Here is a 23,628-nt window from a genome sequence, read left to right as displayed (position 1 = left end):
TAAAAAAAAAAGAAAAAAAAAACAACCCAAGGAAAAGAACCTTTTGTCGGCGTTGGTTAATACATTCCTGTCATCTCGAGGCTTGGGGAACTGAGGCATGGAGTGTCAAGTTCCTGTCCAATGTGGACTGTAACAGAGGAAAACCCTACTTAAGGAAGATGGAGAGGATAGTGAGAAGAGAGAGGGGAAAGGCCTCTTCCGTACCTAGACACGGAAACAGACGAGAATCTGAGCATGCGTTCTGTGCTGGTTACAGATTTCGCTGTGTCACCTCGACACAAGCCAAGGTTATCTCAGTGGAGAGAATGCCTCCATCAGCTTGTCTGTCCTCCTCCTCTTCCTACTCCTCCTCCTCTTCCTACTCCTCCTCCTCTTCCTACTCCTCCTCCTCTTCCTACTCCTCCTCTTCTTCCTACTCCTCCTCCTCTTCCTACTCCTCCTCCCCCTCCTCCTCACCGTCATCATTGACTGATATGACTGAGAACCCAATACTTTGGGTGTTGTCACTACTGGTCAGGTGGTCCCGGGTATTTTAAGAAAGTAGGCTGAACAAGCCATAAAAAGAAAGCCAGTAAGCATCACTCGTCTATAACCTCTACTTCAGTTCCTGCCTCCAGGTTCCTGCCTTGAGTTTCTGCCCTGACTTCCTTCGTGATGGACTGTGGTATGGACATGTGAGCCAAATAAACTTTCCTCCCCCAAGCTGCTTTTGGTCATGGTATTTGATCACAGCAAGAGAAACTTAACTAAGACCTTCCTAAATCCCTCACCTCCCACTCGATTCCCATCAGGCCACACTCCCTTTCTGCAAATGTGTCTCATCTATGCATGCTTTCCATCAAATAGCATTGAAACACAATTCTGTATGACTTATATGGTTTCTCTTTTTTTTTTTTTTTCCGGAGCTGGGGACCGAACCCAGGGCCTTGCGCTTCCTAGGCAAGCGCTCTACCACTGAGCTAAATAACTGCCTGTCTTGTGCTAAAGGGGATCAACCATGAACCTGGCAATGGGTAAAGAAATCCCCACTCCTGTGTTGACCACTACCTGCAGCCACTGTGGCCTAAATGTGTGGGGATGAGAACGTTTGCTCACACGCATCCGGTTCCTGGTCACATAGAAAGGTCTGAAGGTTGACACGACATGGGATTCCTAGAATCTGTTCCCTTCCACAGCTGCTCTGTTGCCTCCTGGACTAAATGCTCTGTGTCACCATGACAGAGCTCATCACAACAAGAGGTTCTTTTCCCAACATTGGCTTGCTTTGTAAAGTTGATGTTCTTGTTGGATACGTGCACAAAAGAAGAAAGACAGACAGACAGACGGACAGAAAAGAAAGAAGGAAAAGAAAGAAAAAGAAGAAAGCAAGTAAGAAAGAAAGAAAAGAAGGAGGAAAGAAAGAAAGAAAGGAAGGAAGGAAGAAAAGAAAGAAGGAAGGAAGGAAGGAAAGAAGAAAGAAAAAAGAAAGGAAGGAAGGAAGAAAAGAAAGAAGGAAGGGAGGAAGGAAAAAAAAGGAAGGGAGGAAAACAGACAGATCTTAGTTTTGCTGCAGCCTATTGTATATTAGGCATCTGAAAGGGGATCCCCAAATCACACCAAAACCATTTCTGGAAGGAAGATGAGAGTGGGAACACTGGCACAAGAATTGAAGGACACAATTTTAAGTTACATAAGAGTGTTTACTCATGGTTCCTTTAAATTCTAGGCACTATTTCTTGAATAGCTACAGTTTCCATAAAATGTGCTCTTTTCCCTTACAGCACGGAGATTGAACCCAGGAACTTGCATGAGTCAGTCAAGGACTCTACAACTGAACTATATTTCCAGCCTTTGAATCAGCACTATTTTGATACTAAAATTAATTTTTAAAAATGTAAACCAAAAGCGGTTATATGTTCAGATGAAGTAATCTGAACTGATATTCCTACAAAGTATTTGTACTTTTCCTGCCAAAACCATCACATAACAGGTTATATTTTAGGGGACACCCCATGACTCTTACCACCCAACTGTTTGTGGAAGAAAGTCTGGAGTTGCTGCCATGCATCCAACTGGGCCACAGAGTGAGGCTTAGGCTCCCCTCCAAAGGTGATGTTAGCACCCACCAGGAGGTGCATGCCAGCGCTGCACAGTGGGAAGTAAGGAGGCTCGATATAGTGCCCTGCTTCTGGGTAGCAGATGATCTGGGGCTTCTCTTTCCCGTGGGCCTGCAAGCGTTTGGAGATCTCATTGGCATAGAACTCGCTCTTCCAGTTGTGGTCATCCTGACCAACGAGGAACAGGAAGGTCGTGTCAGACCTTTCCACAGGGATGAAGCTCTTCTGTTCTACCAGAGGGCTTTGCAAAGCATCTACAACATCCTTGAGGCCATCCTTGGTCATTTTGACCTGGTTTCTCAGGATAGTCACAGGGGGTATAGTCTCATCCTTGTAGCATATGGTGTTCCCAACAGCAGCCACGGAGCCATTGATGACAACAGCAGCCGTGATGCCCTTCAGGAAGGAGGCCATAGCAAGGCCAAGTTCACCCCCTTTGGAAATCCCAAGCAGCCCAATTCCTGGTCCTTTTACCTGAGAATGAAGCAAATGAAAAATGGAGGTTTAGTCCAGGAACAGTATTGAACAGTGAGTAGGCCCAGCCAGAAAGCCAAATGGACAGGAGCCAACATCTGCATTCTCTCTATTTTCAAAACCACCTTGGTGGAAAGAAGCTACTCCAAAAAGAAATTAGCATTCCTCCCTGTGGCCACTGGACTACTGAGACAATGGACCCAAGAAACTAAGGAAAACAAACATTTCAGTGCCTGGATCTCTCCTTAGTCAGGAGCACACCGTGGCCCTTCCATCCTGCCACACATCACTCGTGTTTTGTTTTCCACTTCTCCAAAGGACCCCACACACACATCCTCTCCTACCTCCTCAGCCTCTTGGGTCCCCCCATGCGTGCCCCTCCCCCTCAGCTCTCCATACTGCAGTGAGAAAACAGAAGCTCCAGCAGGAATGCCTCATCTTCTCCCTCCCCAGTCCACCTTTTCCCACAGCCGCTCAAGCTCTCAGCAGCCGCCCTCTGGTTGTGTCTGGGATGCTGTCCACTAATTTTCTCCAGGGATGGTGTCCCACACCTACTTCCAGCCTCCTCTCCTGTAAACTTCTCTCTGCTGATCCTCCTCAGGTCCTCCCTGCTCTGGGCTCTTCTATTTTCTCACAGCTCTGGGTCCTCAGCTGTGCAAGCTAAGACTTTGTTCTCTGCCCTGGGTCCCTACAAAACCTGTGGGAAGATGCTACAGTGGCTGATTGTGTGTCAAATTGATACAAGCTTGAGTCATTAGAAAGGAAGGAGCTTCAACTGAGAAAAATCCCTCCATGAGATCCAGCTATAAGACCTTTTCTTAATTAGTGATCAATGGGGGAGGGCCCAGCCCATGGTGGGTGGTGCCATCCTTGGATGGTGGTCCTGTGTCCTATAAGAAAGCAGGTTGAGAGGGGTTGGGGATTTAGCTCAGTGGTAGAGCGCTTGCCTAGCAAGCACAAGGCCCTGGGTTCGGTCCCCAGCTCCGAAAAAAAAGAAAAAAAAAAAAGAAAAGAAAAGAAAAGAAAGCAGGTCGAGCAAGCTATGAGGAGAAAGATAGTAAGCAGCACCCCTCCATGGCCTCTGCCTCCGCTCCTGCCTCCAGGTTCCTGCTGTGTGTGAGTTCCTGTCCTGTCTTCTTTCAGTGATGAACAGCAATGTGGAAGTGTCAGCTGAATAGACACTTTCCTCCCCAGCTTGGCTTTTTGTTGTGTGTTTCATCCCAGCCATAGTGACCCTGACTAAGACAGTGTTGTACTTCTCTTTTGTCCATTCCCTGCTTGGCATCTTCTGGGCAGTTTGGGTTGGCATCGTACTCAAGGACTGCTTCTGTCCTGAGTCCCAGTGTCCTCAGGGCTATAAGCAAAAGGCCTTTTGGCTGACCTCTCATAGAAGCCAATCAATCATAAATCTTTCTTTCTCTTCCTCCTCCCTCATAGTCTCCCTCCCCGTCCCCTTCAGCAACAGTACCCCTGATCACTTTTAAAAGTCGATCCTCAGTAGAGTACAAATGACTCCATGATCAAATGATGTTTTAATTACCCTTCTATGAAAGCTTTGGTTCTAACACCAGGTAGACTGACCTGGGAACGGAGTTTCAGTGAGGAACCTACCCTGAGTCAATCTAAAAATTGCCTTTCAGGGAATTTTTTAATTTCACTAATTGAGGTGGGGATCTACAGCACGAATGTAGGTGGCACTGTTTCTTGAGCCAAGCCTTAGGCTGTATAAACCGGAGAGCTCAGTATTAGCATACTTGAATTCTCAGCTCTTCGAACCTGACCACGAATGTGACGTGATTCATACTCTGCCTCTGTGACTTCCTGGCTTCGCTGGAGTGTGAGCTGGAACTATGAGCTGAAGCAAGCCCTTTCCCCATAGGTTGGTTTTGTTGGGTGTGTTTTTAATCTTTAATCATAGCAACAAAAAGGAAACTAGGCTATCTACTTATCAAAGGAGAAGACAGACGTGTCAAAGTCGTGAGTGGGAAACTGGCCAAAACAAACCTCACACTTCAGACTTCTCTCTAGATGCATCCCACATGGACTCCACTTCTCTAAGAGCACTGATGCTTCCAGATACATCAACTCCTGATTATAAAATTATAAAATAAACAAGGGTTGCCTGCCCAGCCTGTGCCATGCTGAACCTAGAAAGCTCAGAGCAGCCTGGTCTCCTGCTGTTGACCCTCAAAAGTCCCTCTTTCCCACTTCACCCTGTGCTTCCCATAGGGACACGGGGACACGGGGACACAGACGGCAGAGAGCTGCTGAGCATATCATTTGAAAGAACACTGGCTGTCCATGGCCCTACCTCCTTCTTTCCATCTATTTGTATCAAACCCAGGGATCTCAAATCGGCTTGGGCTCTTTGGGAATTAGAGCGAGAGAGGCTGTTGTCAGTTTGCTTGTTCTGTGAAATGGAGCACACATGTGAGGCTTAGATAGGGGGGGGGCCAATGAAACTTGAGGGGATCTAACCTCAGGGTGGCCACGCAGGTAGTTCACGGCTTCTTCAAAGTACTCAATGCGCATGGTTTCCATGGTCTTGGGGAGGTCGTCGTAGTTGTAATAAGCCAGAGCCATGACGGCAAAACCCTTCCCAGCCAGCAGACTCGCCCGGTACTCCAGAAGGCCGCCTCCAACTCCAAAAAGGTCTATGATTCCAGGAAAGGGCCCAGGTTCTGGGGGAAAAGTAAAACTAAATATTACTAAGAACTCAACAGTGTCATCAAAGGCTTTCTTGTTTATGTGAGTATGACAAGGTTTAAACAGACTGTAAAACATGGTGGAAGAGCTCCTTCAAGCATCTGGGGGATAGCCTGGGCTAAATCTGCATCCCCTTCCATACCTAAAGCCTGACAGCTCCATAAGTGTTTACAAAGACATTAAAGGGACATTTAGACGTTAGGGAAAAAAATACGTGCCTAGCATGTGCGACCGGAACACACACACACAGACAAACAACCTTTATAATAACAACAATAAAAACACTGCCCTTTTCTGTCTCCCAAACCGAACAATGCCAACTGTCACCGAGGATGTGCAGCAACCAGAACTGTCACACCATGCTGTGTTGCATCCATAGGACGGTGCATTATGAAGAAACACAGAGGCCTGATGGGTAGAAGACCTCATGAATCTCAAATGCACTCTGCCAAGTGGACACACAGAGACTCAAAAGGCTGCATGCTTTTGTGTCCTAATGTTTCCCCCATTTGTATAAGGGAGGTTATCGTTCACATGTCCAAACTAAACGGTAACCCCACGTTATGGTTAATCATGAGTTCAAACTGATTGGATCGAGAATCAATAAGACACGTCCCTGGGCATTTCCAGAATGGATTAAATGAGGAGAAAAGACCCTCCCTCCAAGGTGGGCAGCACCTCCTACCCGCATACCAAGCAGTCTGAGGGAAAAGCCTGGTTTGCCTGCTCTTCGTTTGCTGCTAAGTGCATCTACTCTGTTTGCTGCCATCTTGAGGCCTTCCAGCATGGCTCTCAAGGAATTCTACAGGCTTTCATGGTCACACTGGGATGGCGGGGGCATGCAGTGGGCTTGAGGAGCAATGACTATGCTATCGGCCTCTCAAGTGCAAACGGCCTTTATTGGAGTACACAGCCCATAGCTAATCTAATAAAGCCCTTTGCACAATATACCGTCTGTTGATTCTATTCCCTGACTTAGGCTCTCAGCAAGCACTCCATAGGCGCTAAAAAGCCCCACTGTGGCCTGTTCTGCACCATTGTGAGTTTTATGTGCTGATGTCCCTTGGCAGCATCGCCTCTTACATGTACTCTTCACATTGTTTGTTTATAACTACCAAGGCGCTTTCTGTCAAGCCTGATGCCCTGAGTTCAATCTGCAGGACCCACATAGTGGAAGGAGAGAACTCAAGCAAACTGTACTCTGACCTCTGAACGTGTGCATAAATAGATATTTTAGCTTGCCTACCTCATCTTACAGATGGGGGGGATCCGCCCTCCCCCTCCACACACTTACACACATGCTGTGGGCATGGCCATGTGATAAGCACTGTTTAAATCTGTTAAAATTGATGTTACTATTAATAAGTTCCTTATATTGAGGAATATAAACTTGGTGTTCTCCTGGTGTCCATTTTCCCATAAATGATCAACAATATCAGGGATAGGGGAATCTGATTCCCTAATCAACACCCATTGAGCTTTATTTTTTTAAATCTCGGCCACCAGGAACAAAAGGAATAATGGTCTAACAGGTAGTCTACCCAGCACCAGCACCGTCTTGAACACTCCGTGATGACCACACAGAGACTAGCCAGGTGTCACTGCTCCTGAAGGTGTAGCTGTGGTCAGGGCCCTCTGAAACAACTTGTACCAGACCTTTTCTTACAACCATTCCACTGCAGTGTGTGTGAGTGTGTGTTTGTGTGGGTGTGAGAGTGTGTGTTTGTGCGAGTCTGTGTAAGAGTGTGAGTGTGTGTGTGAGAATATGTGTGTGAGTGTGTGTAAGAATATATGTGAGCATGAGTGTGTGTGAGTGTGAGAGTATGTGTGTGAGTGTGTGTTTGTGTGGGTGTGAGAGTGTGTGAGTGTGTGTGTGTGCGAGTCTGTGTAAGAGTGTGAGTGTGTGTGTGAGAATATGTGTGTGAGTGTGTGTGTGTGTGTGTGTGTGTGTGTGTGTGTGTGTGTGTGGTGGGAGGGAGGAGACACTTCCCCTGCTAATCTGGTTGTTGTACCTCGAGGTAAATCTGTGTTTGGTCTAAAACACAAATCTCAGTGCTTGTGATTGGTGCGAAGAGGCTAGGCTATAACTGATTAAATAAACCATGTAAGCAGGCTGTTCAGCAAGTCCTTGGGAGACACTCTTGTTAGTGCTTCCCCACCCCAGTACAGCAACATTAGGCCAAGGCTTCTCTTGATCCTCTTTTCTTGCCTGCTTTCAGTGTAGGCTAAGCTGGTAGCAAAAACAACAGGGAGCCGAGAAGCAGAAAAGGCAGAGCAGTGGCTGTGAGCGCTGAGCACTTAGCAGACCAAGTCCTGAAGGCTAAGGAAGGCTGCTGCTCTCGCCTCAGCAGTCCCAGCAGTCCTGTGTGGTGGTGTGTGCCCAGCACCTGGCACCCAGTTCCTGAATGGATAGCTCAGCTTCCAAGCGGCTGGCACGTGTCTCAGCCTGCAATGCCTCCTCAGAGCATAGTCCTGGCAAAGGGCAGTCTTCCCAGGTTGCCACAGCAACAGGCACTGTGCTGTGAAAGAGTTCAGGCAGCTGGATGAAGAAGCAACTGAACAACAGTTTAAGAGTAACCCGGGGAAGAAGAAGAGTGGGAATAAGGAGATGACAAGAGACAGCAGTGAGCCCAGGCTAAAGAAGAATTAAAGCTTGACCCTCCCAGTGCTGACTCCAGACAGCTGTCAGTTCTGATGAGGTACATTGCCCAGAAGTGAAGGGACCTGATACCCAACACCTACAGGACTGTGACACCAGAGGATGCCACCAATTTCTGCTCCTGTCCACTGCTGCGGCTCACCAGTATTGAACGCTAGGGGAATGGCCAGTGACTGCAGAGCCTGCCTCCCTGTGATTTCAGTTGGATTGAGCACAAGACCCAGGCAGCTGTGGGTCAATTACTCTGACTTCTAGAGATGCGATTCTATTATTCATCGGCTCCAATACTGGGAGTGTTTGCACTATTTTCAAGCATGTCTGGGGGCAGACATGTCACAAAAGGGCAGAATTACATATTCATCTACCTAGCTAAAAACTAATCGCTTCCCAGAATAACTGAAGGAAAGCTTCCTCTCTCTCTAGCTGTGTACTGAGCAACATTTCCTCCAAGCAATTGACATTAGCTGGAAATGGCGGGCTTTGAAAGTTTTGTCACTCTTGAAAGCTGCACAACATATCCTGTAGTTTTGTTTTGTTTTGTTGTTGTTGTTGTTTTTTGCAGGATGCTTTTGCATTTGTCTTTGGTTACTAACGAGTCGAAACAGCAATCTCCTATTGCTGGTCTACAGAAAAGGGCCTCACTGTTCCTTTAACTGCTAGTCTTCGTAAATCTTAAAGTAGTGCAGGAATGGAAAAAAAGATTGAAGAAGCAAAAAAGTCTCATTTTGAAAAGGGGTTTTGTTGTGTTAACCAAACTGGCTTGGAGCTCCAAAGTCAAGACGCCTTTTGCTTTGGTGTCCCAACCTTCTGCACAGCTCAAAACAGATTAACATCTAAAAGAATATTTAAAGATTTGGACAAGGGGTTTCTTGGTGTAGTCCTGTTTGTCCCAGAATTCACTCTGTAGCTATTCTGTGGCCTAGAACTCAGAGATCCGCCTGACTGCCTCCCCCAGTGCTGGGATCAAAGGTGTGCGGCACCACACCGGGTTTATAACCTCTAGTTTTCATTTTATTGTTACAAGGGTCTTGTCCCTTTCCTTAAAACTTAAGGAAGTAACTTACCAGTGGGATTCGTCTTGTAACTTAGCAGTGGAAATGAAAGACCAGCTTCAGGGAGGGAAACAGCATCACCATAGCAGGCCCCTTCCAGTCCAGTCCTGTCTCCTTCCCACTGTGTCCTAGATCATTGAGCTACCCTTTTCTTAAAATCACAGGGGAACTTTGAGCAAAGGGACTGTAGGAGGCTGCTCACCTGGGGGCAGGAAGAGCGTGGCGCGCACCCTGCCCTCGCGCACGGGCACCCGCCGCACCCCGGGAGCCATGAAGTGACGCTCGTGCACCGCCCGCGCCAGCAGCCGCCCGCCGTCGGGCTCGTGTCCGTCCAGCACCTCCAGCTCCACCACGAAGGGCGTCTGCACGTCGCGCTTGACCAAGCGCCAGAAAGGCCGTTCGGGCTCCATGGCCCAGAGCAGCCCCATGGGCTCGAGCCCCGTGAAGCTGCCCCCCAGAGCGGGCGCGCGCGCCAGGTCCAGCTCTCCGTGGGCATCGGCGCGGTAGAGCGCGCGGGCTCGGAAGAGCGCGCCCTTCTCGTCGCGCAGGGCCGCGCGCAGCGTGACGGGCTGCTCGGGGACCAGGCCGCGCACGGTGATGCTCAGCGGCTCATCCCAGCAGCTGCGGCCGGCGGGCTCCAGGCTCAGAGTCGCCTCCATCTCGAGCTGGACTAGGAGGGTGGACTCGTGCTCCTGGAGTAGTAGTCGCGAGGCGGGACCACTCGCTGCAGTCCCATTGGTTGGCCTCCGACAGACACATCCTAAGAGTTGTGAGACTTCTTTGTGCAAATCGTGGTTTCCCAATTGAAAGGAAGAATGTTTGCTAAGAACAAAGATTCAGCCGGACAAAGTGTATCTAAGTCGAAGCACAATGACAGCCAAAGCTGAGAAGAGTAGAAGCTACAGTTCCTCCCTGAAATTCATGTGGTTTCCAAGAAACATGCTTGATCTGGTTCCCTCTTAACCTCAGTCTTTGTCCAAGAATTTCCCTAGAGTTCTTGGTCTCTATCTCGCTTTCCAGGAACGCTTAGTGTTTATGGGATTTAGAGAGCTGGTTGCGGTTTGATTGTGCTTCTGGAATCTTGAAGACTTTTACAAAAACAATTTTCTGGATGCGTTTCCCTTATCTGAAAGACCTCCTGGGGATATTAAATCATAGTCAAGCTGGTCCCTAAAACCCATTTGATGTCTGAGCCTGGATGGAGAAATCTCAGCAGAGTCAGGGATGGTCACTACATGATCCATGAACCAGACCCTCACATCTCACTGTTCCGACCGCCAAGAAGCCAAAGAAATGAAGCCAGGGAACTGCCTTTCGGCCTTGAGCTTTACACAGTTGTCCTCACTCCCCACTATCTTTCTGACAGCGTGACCAACCGTGTTGCTTTCTCACCACTTTCTTACTTTGCTAAAAGGATACACTGCTTGAAAGTGCGTGTACCTGCTTTGCCTCTGGAGTTGAGCCACCAGTGCCGCAGTCCTGTCAGACGAGTGTGACCTCAAAGCCCCAGCGTGCTCGGTATCCCGCAGGCCATTTTTGCCATCTGTTAGAAGCATGTGAAACTAGATCATGGCTGTTACGGGGATGGTGTGAATTTGCTGTTGTGGTTTTTACCATTGGGTATTGTATTTATGATGCCTCAGGGCTTATGTGTCAATGTATTGGAAAATTTCCATTTTATCTGACCAATCTCTTGCATGTTACAAGCCTTGATTAAAGGAAGACTTTTTTTTTAAATCTTAAAAAAAAAAAAAAGAAAGCAAAAACAAAAACCTATGCTCCACTGATATCCTGGGCTTCACTTGGGGGGAGGAGTGTCAGATCCTCTTCCAAGCCCCCCACCCCGCCCACCTCCCACCCCATCCCCTACCCCCTTCCTGCTCACACATCTAACTGCTCTCCTAGTCAGTTTGGGTTTCTACCACCAGGGTCTGAGTTCTAACCAGAAGTGGTCGGTGCAAACTGGACAACAGGAATCCCTTCGCAAAGGGACTATGTCCTTTTTGTTTGTTTGTTCTGTATTTGTTTTTCTTTTACAGAGGCGAGGAAAGCTTATAAACAAAAAGAAACACCAACTGTATTTGTTGCAGAACTGTGGCCTGTGACCTAAAGGGAAGAGGGCTGCCAGACAGGAACTGCAGCTTTCTGAACCAGAGACAAGTGACCTCGGCTGGAATGCCTATGTAGGTAGACTGACTGCTCCACTCTCCTTTGGTGGTGGTATCTTGCCAGTCAGTGCCTCTCCTTGGCTGAACCCAGCTCTGCAGCTCTAAAACCCGAGTTGGGAGAAGCAAAGGTATGTCAGTATCTGACAAACAGAAGTTCAATAAATATTTGCAAAGTGAAAAAGAAGTTATCACACAGGACCCCAGGTTCAGGTTTTAGTGACCTTTCTCCCCATTCCTGCGAATGAAGCAACTGCTGCTGGGCATTTGAAATAACCGTTTCTAGGTAACAGTAGCCTCTCATCTCATTCTGGGACCACTCGGCTTGCAAAAATAAACAAACAAGAAAAACCCGTTCCTGGCTCCCCAACCCCCAACACAGAAAGGGAAATGTGCGGGCAGAATGCAGAAAAGCAGATTCTCTTTCCGTCCCATGATGCCCCAGATGGTGTGAAGACACGTACATATGACTCTCTAGTGCATGAAGGAAAAGAACCCAGGGTGACGGCCTGAGACTGGCTATAGAAAGCAAGTCCACCCTTCGAGGGAGCCCCTGCTCCTCAAAGCTGAAACATGTTGTTGCTTCTCGGGCCCTTGTCAAGAGTACAGCGTCCATAAGGAAGTCAGCTGCCACTAGAGATTCTTCGTGCCCATGAGAGGTCAGTAAAACTATAGACATCCCAGTGTCTACACTAGTCAATGTCACTGACTAGAAGGAGGCTGTGCTCAGTACCCAGATATATGGCATATCTCCAGGATTAAACTGAAGCGCTGTCCCCTTTAGGGCAAGGATTTCATGGAAAGATAAAATTCTTTGCCTGATCTAGTAATTTCTCTGGCTATCCCAAATTAAGGACATTCACTACATTCACTGACCCGACAGGTTTTTCCCCTAAAGTACCCTGAATTTATATCCCTGATTAATGACACAGGCTTTCAGTTCTGTGTTCAATATGAAATGTTGAACTATAAAAATTGTGGCATCTGGGGCCCTCCTGCGGGCTGTCCTCCCCCCCCCTTGCCCCCTGCTGAACCTTGCTTTTTTGTTTGTTTGTTTGTTCCTAACAAAGGAACATCCTGGCCTTTCTGTTTGACCTTGGGGGGGTGTGGGGGGGTGGGGGGGTTTTAACACCTGGGCGCTAATATCTTTTGGTGTCAGCTCTGGGCTTCAGTTTCTGTTTTCCTGCTGAGAATGTAAAATTCTCTCTTTTTTTTTTTTTTTTTGGTTCTTTTTTTCGGAGCTGGGGACCGAACCCAGGGCCTTGCGCTTCCTAGGTAAGCGCTCTACCACTGAGCTAAATCCCCAGCCCTTCCACTCGGTGGGCTTGGGGTATATATTCTGTGAACCTCAGTAAAAGCTTTGGCATTTTGAGTTTGTGTTTTCTCCTAAACCTCGAAGGCCTACGCCTGGGTTTCTCTCTGTACTGTGACCCCATCAGGTCACCCCATCCCTACACTGATCTGGGTTTAAGACACTTGTTTATCTCTCCTTGGCCAGATTATGATAAATGTGAGGAGACTTGAAATTAATATCTATCTTTCTTATCTCTCCATCTCTGTCTCTCTCATGTAGCTGGGGCTGCCAAGTCAGGTATGCAAACACACCCTTGGACTCTAGATCCCCCAAGCCCCACCTCCTCATGTACTGAGATTACAAGGGTGTGCCACCATACCTTGAGAGAGTTGAAATTTCTTAAAGCCAAACTTTAGGGTGAATCACTGACTGCCAAGTGAGACAACCTGCTATTGTAAAATACAGAGACCAGAATGGGCGCTCCAGAGGCAACTGAAGGCGCTAGGTTGAAGCCATAGGAATCTGACTTTGGACAGGCATCTGCATTAGGTCCTGCTCCCTTGGCCTGTGTGTCTGTTTGTCTTACGGTACCATGCTATTTTGTTACCGTGACTCCATAGTAGGTCTATTTAAATTTATTTTGTGTGTTTGGATGATTTTTGTTTGTTTGGCTGGCTGGCTGTCTTTTCACGTTTGTGGGTGTTTGGCCTGCATGTGTGTCTATACACCACATGCATGCATGGTGCCCAAGGAGTCCAGAAGAAGAAGACACCCATAACTGGAGGTACAGATGGTTACGAGCTGCTCCCTGGGTGCTGGGAATCGAACCCAGATCCTCTGGAAGAGCATCTGGTGTTTATCAAGCCAGAGCCAACTCTTTAGCCCCTCGTGACATGTCATATAATACTGTATTGTGTTGCTGCCAAGATTTCTCTTAGTTTATGATTGGTTTGGTTATTTGGAACCTTTTGTGCTTTTAAGGATTTTTTTTTCCTAGTTGTGTTGTTAGGAACAAGCAAAAGAAACTTATTCTAAATACTACCATTTCATTTTCAGACTCTACTTAATCACAGGGAGAAGCTAAATTCAAAGTCCCAGACTCGGGGTTGGGGATTTAGCTCAGTGGTAGAGCACTTGCCCAGCAAGCGCAAGGCCCTGGGTTCGGTCCCCAGCCCCGAAAAAAAAAAAAAAGAAAAGAAAAGAAAAGAAAGTCCCAGGCTCCAAAGGAACGTGGGACTTCTTTATAGCTGAACAGCTTCTGTTGTAAAGCGTTGTCTGAATCCAGACATCTCAGGGACAATTTCTCTATCTTGCTGGCAGGGTCAATTTCATGTTCCCAGGACTAGGAATGAACACCTACCCCACTGATCCAAATGTTTCTTTTTTAAAGTTGACTTAAAAAAAAATTACTTTATGTGAGTGCACTATAGCTGTCTTGAGACACACCAGAAGAGGGCATCAGATCCCATTACAGATGGTTGTGAGCCACCATGTGGTCACTGGAAATTGAACTCAGAACCTCTGGAAGAGGAGTCAGTGCTCTTAACTGCTGAGCCATCTCTCCAGCCCTCCAAATGTTTTTTTAAATTGTCTGCTAACCAGTAAAGAATATAGAAATTGTTGTTACCTTGGTCTAAACCAAGGTACGTAAATTATAAAGCTATTTAACCAATTGCCTGTTATTCCCTAATTAACTACACACAGCTGACCCACTCCTGTGTCCTCCTTGTCACTCTGAGCTGCTGACTAAAGTCTAGGAGAAGATTTAAGGACCTTGAAGCCAGATGCCCTGGTTAAGGCCCAGTCTTGAGCTGGTACTCCCTTGCTTAACCCACAATGTCAAAATACAATCGGACAACACTGCAGCTCCTCACAGCTCCCCCTCACATGCTGTTCCCATCCTTTAAAAATGTTGTACAATCTCCCTTTGGGGACGCAGTTCAGATCCTGAATTGGCCGCCTCCAGGAGAACTCCGAAAACAAAGCTTTCATTTTAAGATTCCCCATATCTGAAGTGAGTTTTCTTGGCTTCCACTCTGAACCCCACAGTATGAACAGTGTCACTGTCATCCTGATGGAGATGGCGTTGGATCTGTACCTCACTCTCTAGACTAGACTATTGGCACAATCCTAATTCTCCTAACCCGTGAACACACAGGCTTCTCTATCTTCCTGCGTTCTTCACTCCTGTCTTCAGTGCGTTTTACAAGGTCTATTGTAGACGTCTTTCCTCTTCCTGCTTAGCTTTATGCCTGCATTATTCTCACACCTTTAAGAAGAGAATCGTTTCCTAATTTTTCTCCCGGGGGGCTCAGTATTGACCTCCTACTGATTGACAGGCAAGACTGAGCACAGCTGTAGCCACAATACCAAGGAGAAGAAGCAGGAAGATTAAGGGTTTGGGTCTAGCCTGGACTACTTGTCTGAGACCTTTCTTAAAAAACAAAACAAACAAACAAAACACACCCCTGTACTTATTTTTGCACTTTGTTTTTATATTTTACTGTTCCGCTGAATTTATTTCTTGGTTTGAGAGTCTCTCAGTAGAGTCCTTAGGACGTTCTAAGCACAGAATTAGGTCTACACCTAAGGAAGACGTGACTCTAACTTTCATGTTTGAGCCCTGTTCTTCCTTTTGGCCAACTGCTCCGGCTGAAATTCTAAGTGTTTCATTGAATAAGAACAGGAAGAGGGGACACCATTCTCTTCCTCTCACTTTAGAGGAAATTCTCTCACTGATCCCTCATTCACTGTGATGCAGCCTATTAATTTGTCATGAATAGACTTTGCCACGTCAGGCACAATTCTGTACCTTATCTTTAAAGGACTTTCATGTGAAAAAAGATTTTGAATTTTATCAAATGTTTTCTACATCTAGAAAAATGATTGTGTAATCTTCACCCTTATTGTCTTTGTGCGGCCTTATATCTAATAATTTGCATGTATTTGACCACTCATCCATCCCGGGAATGGAATCCAACTGATAGTGATACATGTTTTTTTATTTGTTTCATTGGGTTTTGTCTTTTGTTTTCCAGAAAAGGTTTGTCTGTTTAGCCTGGAATTCTTTCTGCTGCCCTCAAACTCAGAGATCTTCTTGACAGTGCCTCCCAAGTGCTGAGACTAAAGGCATTGCCACCACTCTCCCACAGATGCATGATCTTTTGAAGGTGCAATTGAATTTTATTTGCAAGGTTTTTTGTTTTGTTTTGTTTTGTTTTGTTTGTTCTTTTTTTCGGAGCTGGGGACCGAACCCAGGGCCTTGCGCTTCCTAGGCAAGTGCTCTACCACTGAGCTAAATCCCCAACCCCTATTTGCAAGTATTTTGTTGAGGGTTTTTGTATCTGTGTTTACTGTGGATATTAGTTTCTGACTTGCTTTTTTCCTTCCTCTCCTCTTTTCTTCCACCTCCTCCTCCTCCTGGTGCTACTAACACCAATAGTTTCTCAAGGGGAGAAAAGTCCTTCTGAGGGAAGAAGTGGGGTCACAGCTAGAGAAAGATCAAAGCCTGGATGCCCTGTTTTGAAGTTCTCTCTCTCTCTCTCTCTCTCTCTCTCTCTCTCTCTCTCTCTCTCCCCCCCACCACCCCTCCCTCCCCCCCCCCCCCCTCTCTCTCTCTCTCTCTTGACTTGTTAGCCACAGAAGGCACAGAGTCTCAAACAACACAGGCTGTTGCCTTGGTTCTCCACCAGAACTAGATAATAGACGATATTGCTGAAGACGTCACAGACTCTGGTTGCAGGACACAGGAACTGAGCTAGAACTTTCTTCAGTGCTGGCTAGCAGACAATCACAGTGTTGTTCTATACGGACTACAGTGGGAGAAACGTCACCAGAGGTGTCACACAACCGAGAACCCTGCACACCACATCATCAACCTGTCAGGCAAGACAGGACCACTGATACAAGAGAGCCAGCACTATTCTGAGAGTAACTATCTGCTTTGTAGTTGTATCATGGACTTGCCCCAACAGGAAGAAATTCAGGCCTGGGACTATTAACTCAGTCAAACATCCATGGCTGGGGAGGTTGTAAGCCCTGGGGGAGAGCCTACCATTGTTGTTTTGCTATATGGACATGTAGACATGTCAGTCTGCCTTCTGAATATTTTTGTTTAGATCTGTAGATTAGTGCTCCTCTCAGTCTTGGACAGAGAAGTTTGTAGTGTCTGGCAGTTAATTCAAAGATTCATAACTGGTCAAAGTGCTGAGAAGAAATGAATGCTCTGCCCTAAACTAGGCATTTATATAAATCCCCTTCAAGGCTCAAGGAATATCATGGAAGAGGGGGCAGAGGAAGGTAAGACCCGGAGTTGGAAAGGCGTGCTGTGAAATGCTGTCTTCTGGATGTCGTGGCTGCTGCCCTCTTGAATTCACAGTCGTGGTAACACAGATCTACAGAAGACTGGACCTGTCAATCTTCCACCCTGTACTGGGAGCTCATAAACCCTCATGTCTTAGTCAGGGTTACCATTGCTGTGATCAAACACCATGACCAAAACAAGTTGCAGGGGAAAGGGTTTGTTTGTTCACCATTGATAGAAACCAGGACAGGAACTCAAACACAGGGCAGGAACCTGGAGGCAGGAGCTGACGTAGAAGCCATGGAGGTGTGCTGCTTACTGGCTTGCTCCTCATGGTTTGCTCAGCCTGTTTCCTTTTAGAACTCAGTACGCCCAACCCATGCATAGAACCACTCACAATGGGATGGGCCCTCCCACATCCTTCACTACTTAAGAAACCTCCCTACAAGTTTGCCTACATTCAGATCTTATGGCGGTATTTTCTTAATTGTGGTGTGTTGGCTTATGTTTTTCAAAATCTACTTTAATATGGGTTCTTAAAAGCTATAACCTCCCTTTAACCTCACCACCCACAGGAGATAGTGAAAAGGAAAGGTTAATAAGGCAAAGGAGAACGTGGACCTGTTTAGAAATAGTTCTTCAGGGCGATTCCAGTCTGCATTGTCAGGATATCAGTAGTTCAGTTCACTGGAATCAGCAGCAGTAGCTCGATCCATCTGCAAACACCATTCAGGAATCAGCAATGGAAGTTTGATGCAGAAGAAACCACGAGCCTCTACCAATTGGCCCGAGTCTACAGAAGCAGCAAGAAGCTGGCAGAACATCACCGGAAGTTCTTTGGTGCATTTCTCTCTATAAAGTCAGGACAAGTGATGATCAGCTAAAAAGGCAAGGTCAACCAATACCACAGTGTCATCAGTGAAGACCAGGGTCAGCAAAGCCCAGTGGAGACCAGCAAAGAGTGGCAAGGCAACCACTGCCACACAGTGTTGTCCACTGTCTGTTGGGTTATATTTATTATACCCTTTGCAAACATCACATGTTCTTTCAATCACCCGCTCTTGTAAAACATCACATGCCCCTTTTCTAGGCACCTTCCAGAAAACAAACACATGTCTGTTCTCAGCAAAACATCCTCTCATAAGACAGTTTCCAGAAAAATACCACAGGACACAACCGAGTATCCAAAGAATCTAGAAATTTCCACTTCAGTGGTTCCTTCCTCTCAGATGACTTAAGCTTGTGTCAAGTTGACATGGGACTAGCCCTCACACTCCACTTCTCCACGAGAAACTATAAGCAGCTATGACTGATGGTTGAGAGAAAATCATATTCCTCCACAGTATAGCCACTGGTAAGTTTCCTTAGATCAGGTAGATCACCCCCAACCCACGCTCATGGGTACAACCCAGAGTAAGCGCTGTAGGCTATGCATACAAAAAGGCATGAAAGTGGGAGGAGGTATTACTTAGAAAAAAAGGATTTGGGGCGAGGGAAGAGGAGAAAGGAGAATCGTGAGAAGAAATATAAGAAATTTATATATGAAACTGTGAAAGAATAAATATTTTAATTGTTTTATCCTCATATAACAGTTCCTTTGGTGCATATGATCTACGCTGTCGGTCCTTAACTGCTTTATCTTAAAGTGTATTTTAATGGGTATACGTTTGGCAATTCCTGCTTGCTTTCAGATTCATTTTGCTTGGAATAGCACCTCCCAATCTTTCACTCTGAGTCTAGAGCCTTTCGATTTCTCTTTAATGTGTATCTGTATGAGCCACTCTTCTTGTGACCTGATAAGATATCCTTACCGAAAGCGGTCAAGATGATCTCCTCGTGCACTGTGTGAAGGTTGTCTTTGTATTATTATTTTTATGAAGCTTCATCCGTCCCTGTGTTTTGTGAACATCTTCTCCATCATTTTCTGATTGATTTAATAAAGAACGTATGACCTATTGCAGACCAAGAAAGGTAGGTGAAACTTTCGGGCAGAGATAGGAACTCTGGGAGAGAGAGGTGGAAGATTCACCAGCCAGACACAGCAAGAAACAGATACCAGGACTGAAGGAGAGGTAACTCATGAGCGTGTGGCAGAACTTAGATCAGAATAATCGGGTTCATTAACTTATACAATTGGGCTAATTGGGAAATAGCCTAAGCTAAGGCCTGAGCTGTAAAAAATAATAATGGTCTCTGTGTTGTTATATTAGGTGGTTGGCGGGTCCAAGACAGTTGAGTGATAAAAAGCAATTTAAAGAAATGTTTATTTTGGCTCTCGGTTCCACAGGGCTAGATATCATTAAGGGTAGGAAAGGCAAGAGCAGGAAGCTTCAAGATTGCTTCTTTATCAGCAGAGTGAGTAAGTGAGCAGGAAATAGGGCATGCTGTAAAGCCTCCAAGCCCTGCCCCCTATGATGGAATTCTTCCAGCAAGGCTCCACCTCCTCAAGGCTCCATAACCTCTCCAGGCAGTGCCACCAACTGGGAACCAAGTGTTTAAAAACATGAGCCTGTGTGAGACACTTCTTCAAATCGCTACAGTATTTCTTCACAAATAAGTTTAGTAGAGAGCATTTTTTTTTTTTGTCTTCTGTTGTAATCCATGCAGCTATTCTGTGTTGTTTTGTTTTTTTTTTTTTTTTATCGTATCTGTATCTGTGTGTCCACGTGTAGGTTTGTGTATTTGTGTGCAAAACTAGAAGAGGGTATCAGATCCCTTGGAACTGGAATTAGAGGCAGTTGTGTGCTGGGACCTCTTCCACAAGTCCACGTACATCCAGAGTTATTATCAGAAGAATGGACTTGTTCCTCCTGTTTAGTCGGTCTTCTCTGGGTTGTTTTGTGTTTGGCTCCTTCCTGTCATGCTCATCTTTGGAGTTGAGAGTTTACTGTATTGATAATGTTTGGTTCTTTCCTCCTCTTCTCTTGTATGTTGACTCTTCTAGTGGATTTACTCCTTCACACACTGTACATTGTCCTTCTTCTGGGTGTAGCACTTCCTTAAGCATCTTTTGGGGTGCCGGCCTAGTGATCAGTAGTCTCTTGAGTTTATTTATATGAGAAGATCTTGGGCTGGAGAGATGGCTCAGTGGTTAAGAGCACTGACTGCTCTTCCAGAGGTCCTGAGTTCAAATCCCAGCAACCACATGGTGACTCACAACCATATGTAATGGGATCTGATGCCCTCTTCTGGTGTGTCTGAAGACAGCTACAGTGTACTTATATATAGTAAATAAATAAGTAAATCTTTTTAAAAAACGATCTTTATCTCTCTTTCGAGTCTAAAGGAGAGCCTTCTTGAGTATAGTAGTGTTTGTTGGTAACTATTTTCAGGCTTGAAAAACATCATTCTGTGCCCTTGTGGTTTATGCTATAAAAATATGGTCGTTTAATGGCTTTAACCTGTGATCTCTCTAGTGAAGAGCTCAATACTCTTCCTTTGTCCTGGGAAGGAACGTTCAATAAGTCAGATGAGATAATAGTTTAGTTGAAAGTTCCGACAAACAACAACGAAACAGATTTAGAGCAAGAAAGAATATCAGAGCTTAGAGACAGGCCTTGAAAACACCACATTCAGGTAAAAGCAAAGGAAAACTGAGAAAACAGCAAGAGAATGTTCATGATTTCTGGGATAGCACTAAATGGGCAAATGCCAAGCTTCTTTTGGTAGGTTACTTCTCTGATCCTAGAACCTGGGAGGCTGGGCTAGAAGGATTTCTGAAAGCTCAAGGCCAGCCTGTGCTACATGGAGCATTTTAGACCAGCTCTGATAGACCATAAAAATCCTGTCTCAAAAAATAAATAGCTTGAGATGAGCTGAGTGGTGGCTCATGCCTTTAATCCCAGCACTCAGGAGGCAGACACAGGTGGATCTCTGTGAGTTCGAGGCCAGCCTAGCATACACAGTGAGTTCTAGCCAAGGCTACACAGAGAAATCTTGTCTAGATAGATAGATAGATAGATAGATAGATAGATAGATAGATAGATAGATATAGATAGATTGATGATAGACAGATAAATAGTGCTGGCTGGGTGGCTAAGGTAAAACACTTAATGTACAAAGCCTGGTGACCCGAGTTCAATCCCTGAATCCCACCGTTAAAGTAGAGAACAAATATTGTCTTATAACCTTCACACTGGTATCATGCCATGCATGATCAAATTATACACATATTTGTGTATGTGTGTGTATATAATAATAAATAATAAGATTAAATATTGAAATGATTAAATGCCTGACTGCTTTGGCATACTGAAGGAAGAATGAAAACCTGAGGTCATAGAAAACGGATGCAATAAAACAACAGAGGTGGGCTGGAGAGGTGGCTCAGTGGTTAGGAAGACTCACTGCTTGCTCTTCTAGAGGTCCTGAGTTCAATTCCCAGCAACCACATCGTGGCTCATAACCATCTGTAATGGGATCTGATGCCTCTTCTGGTGTGTCTGAAGACATTACAGTATATATAAAATAATCTTTAAAACAGAGGAAAAATTCTCAAAGCTTGGGAAAGACAGAGGTACCCGGGTAGAGGTGGCATCTAAGAACTCAAGATAAGCAGGACCAATAAAGAATTTCTCCATGTTATATTATTAGCATCAGCCCTGTTCCACGGCCCCTATGCAATGTGACAACATACTGATGTGATCTGGACAGATCACATCATAGCTGTGCTATTAGCAAGCATGGTTTTCCTCCCTGCTGATATAACACGTGAGGATGTCTGCCCAGGACCTGTCTTCCCATCACTGTCCTCTCTGGGAAGGGGTTGACAGCTAACACTTGGAACATGGGAAGTAAGTACTCTTCCATTAGACATTGAAGTCCTGTGTCTCTCACTTTACAAAGCCCCTCTCTTTGTCCTTAAGGGAGGGTGCCTCCATTCAGTGAGGCTAGCTTAAATGGACAGTATGGTCTTCCACACAGCCACTGGCTGCCTGGGTGCACAGACATTATGCAGTTAATCCTGCTCTTGGCTCACTTCCCAAAGCTTTGAACAGAAGTCACCCAGTTGACATGCTGCCATGAACTTTACCCCAGTTCCAACTCACCCCCAAACGTTAGGAGGGAAACTCTACCAGGTGCCACTCTGGTGACTTTTATCAACAGTGTAATATTATGAAATCAGGACGCCTGACCAGGTTCCCGGGTCAGCGCTGATTATATGAACAGAGTGGAAGGTCGGCTTACACTGGGCCTGTGCTCACCATTCCCTACTCCCAGCAACCATTCTGCTGGAAGCATTCAGAAACTAGGGGGCAAGTCTGGGGGTGGGGGACACGGAGTGCCAGTTCTCTTCATCTGAGTGAAGGGTGAACAGGGCAGTGGGACAGCCCACCTCGAACTGATGTCAAGGCCTCCTTTGATCACTCCTGGCTCCTTGACTGTAGCTCTTCTCACATCCCCTAGAATCGGGGTCCTCGTGACCTCCATGGTCATCAGACAGAAAGCAGGTTCCTAACTCCCCTTCCAGGAGAGCCCCCAGGAGACTCTGTCCCAACTCAGTCTAATCAGTCTGTCCTTCTGTCTTTGTGTGAATGGTTCATGCAGTCTAGAATTCCCAGGGTCAGGCTGTGTGTGGCACTGTCTATCCCATACAGTCGCTAGGCCTGTTCTGTCCCAGCCCCCCAGTTGCTGAAAGCCTCCACCTGCTTCATCCTCTTCTCCCTGGCACTGTAGGACCTATGGAGACCTATGGAGAGGGACCAAACAAATGTGCCATTCAGCTTCCTGTGGGAGTAGAGAAAGAGAGCTCAAGAACGTGGTGTGGAGGAGGCTCACAGTCTGTCCTGCTTTCTTTCTTCCTGTGAAGCCGAGAAACCAGCCAGGAAACACAACACACACATCGCCTATCTCCCCGCCTCTAGCTTTAGCTCAGGTTTTCTCCTCGGGTAGAATGTTCCTCTTGCAATATCAGGGTTTTGTTTTGTTTTGTTTTGTTTTGACCATTCCAAGCCGTCTGCCTTCAAGTCTGACAGAGAAAGGTTTGGATCTGTGCTTGCCTTGCCAAAGCTCGCTCCTCTCCTTACATTTAGATGAGGTTCCTTTGGCAATCACGCACGAAGTTCTGCTTGAGCCTGCGGCAAGGAAAACACATCTTTCCAGTTTTGTCAGTCTCTGGCGAAAGATCTGATGCCCTGTTGACCACTGGCAGAGAAAGAATTTCAATCTAAAGTTTCCACTGTGTGATGCCTCCTGTTCTTTCCCACCCAACAAAGATTTTCAGATCATCTTGTCAAAATACGCTGCGTCAAAACGTCATGCTGAGCTTCGAATGCAAATGAAGGAAGGAAAGGAGGAGCTTCACGTTTTCCTAACCGACTTTTTTACAAACAGTCCTTGCTGGTGAGCTTCCGGGGTTAGACACCTCACAGAATGGCTGGGCGTGCCTGCCTGGGTGTTTCAGAAACACTTAATTTTCTTCCAGGCCTCAAAATTTACTGGTTTATTTTTTTCATAAATCAGGGTGGCAGTTGCCACAATCCTAAAAATACCATGTTTTTTTTTAGAGGGGACAGTCCCCTCCTCTCAGGTCATTCAATTGAAGGTGCTGCCTTCTCAGATAGGTGAAACATTCCACCGATTTTCAGAACTCAGACTGTTTCTCTCTCTCTCTCTCTCAGATTTATTTATTTATTTAATGTATATGAGTAGTATACTGTAGCTGTCTTCAGACACAGCAGAAGAGGGCATGGGATCCCCTTACAGATGGTTGTGAGCCTGTAATGTGGTCCTGGGAATTGAACTCAGGACCTCTGGAAGAGCAGTCAGTGCTCTTAACCATTGAGCCATCTCTCCAACCCTGTTTCTCTTTTTTATAAGAGATATTCTATTGTATCTGCATGCATGTGTGCGTTCATGTGTATGTGTATCTGTGGGGGG

At 46.1% G+C, this 23,628-nt stretch overlaps 1 protein-coding gene and 1 long non-coding RNA gene across 2 annotated transcripts; one reads left to right on the top strand and one right to left on the bottom strand.

Moving 5' to 3' along the window:
- Positions 1 to 1,658: 1,658 nt before the first annotated feature.
- Positions 1,659 to 9,659, bottom strand: Acot1 (acyl-CoA thioesterase 1). Its single transcript, NM_031315.3, has 3 exons — positions 9,190 to 9,659; positions 5,049 to 5,251; positions 1,659 to 2,570 (listed from the first exon to the last, which is right to left on the bottom strand). The coding sequence occupies exons 1-3, from the start codon at positions 9,644 to 9,646 to the stop codon at positions 1,971 to 1,973; spliced, it is 1,260 nt and encodes a 419-aa protein (NP_112605.2). The 5' UTR covers positions 9,647 to 9,659; the 3' UTR covers positions 1,659 to 1,970.
- Positions 9,660 to 10,687: 1,028 nt separating this feature from the next.
- LOC148005384 (uncharacterized) lies at positions 10,688 to 18,710 on the top strand. Its single transcript, XR_015623211.1, has 3 exons — positions 10,688 to 11,811; positions 15,485 to 15,616; positions 16,083 to 18,710. It is a non-coding gene; the product is annotated as an uncharacterized LOC148005384 (long non-coding RNA).
- Positions 18,711 to 23,628: the final 4,918 nt, after the last annotated feature.

The sequence above is a fragment of the Rattus norvegicus genome, chromosome 6 (genome assembly GCF_021556685.1).
Source record: "Rattus norvegicus strain SHRSP/BbbUtx chromosome 6, alternate assembly SHRSP_T2T, whole genome shotgun sequence".
Lineage (NCBI taxonomy): Eukaryota > Metazoa > Chordata > Mammalia > Rodentia > Muridae > Rattus > Rattus norvegicus.
This window is presented reverse-complemented; position numbering and strand designations above follow the sequence as displayed.

Bases quoted from the DNA above. Each gene is read 5' to 3' on its own strand.
- Acot1 (NM_031315.3), bottom strand. From the start codon at position 9,646: ATGGAGGCGACTCTGAGCCTGGAGCCCGCCGGCCGCAGCTGCTGGGAT. The intron at 5,252-9,189 runs GTGAGCAGCCTC...CTTTTCCCCCAG, and splicing joins CACGCTCTTCCTGCCCCCAG to AACCTGGGCCCTTTCCTGGA. The intron at 2,571-5,048 runs GTTAGATCCCCT...CTTCATTCTCAG, and splicing joins ACCTGCGTGGCCACCCTGAG to GTAAAAGGACCAGGAATTGG.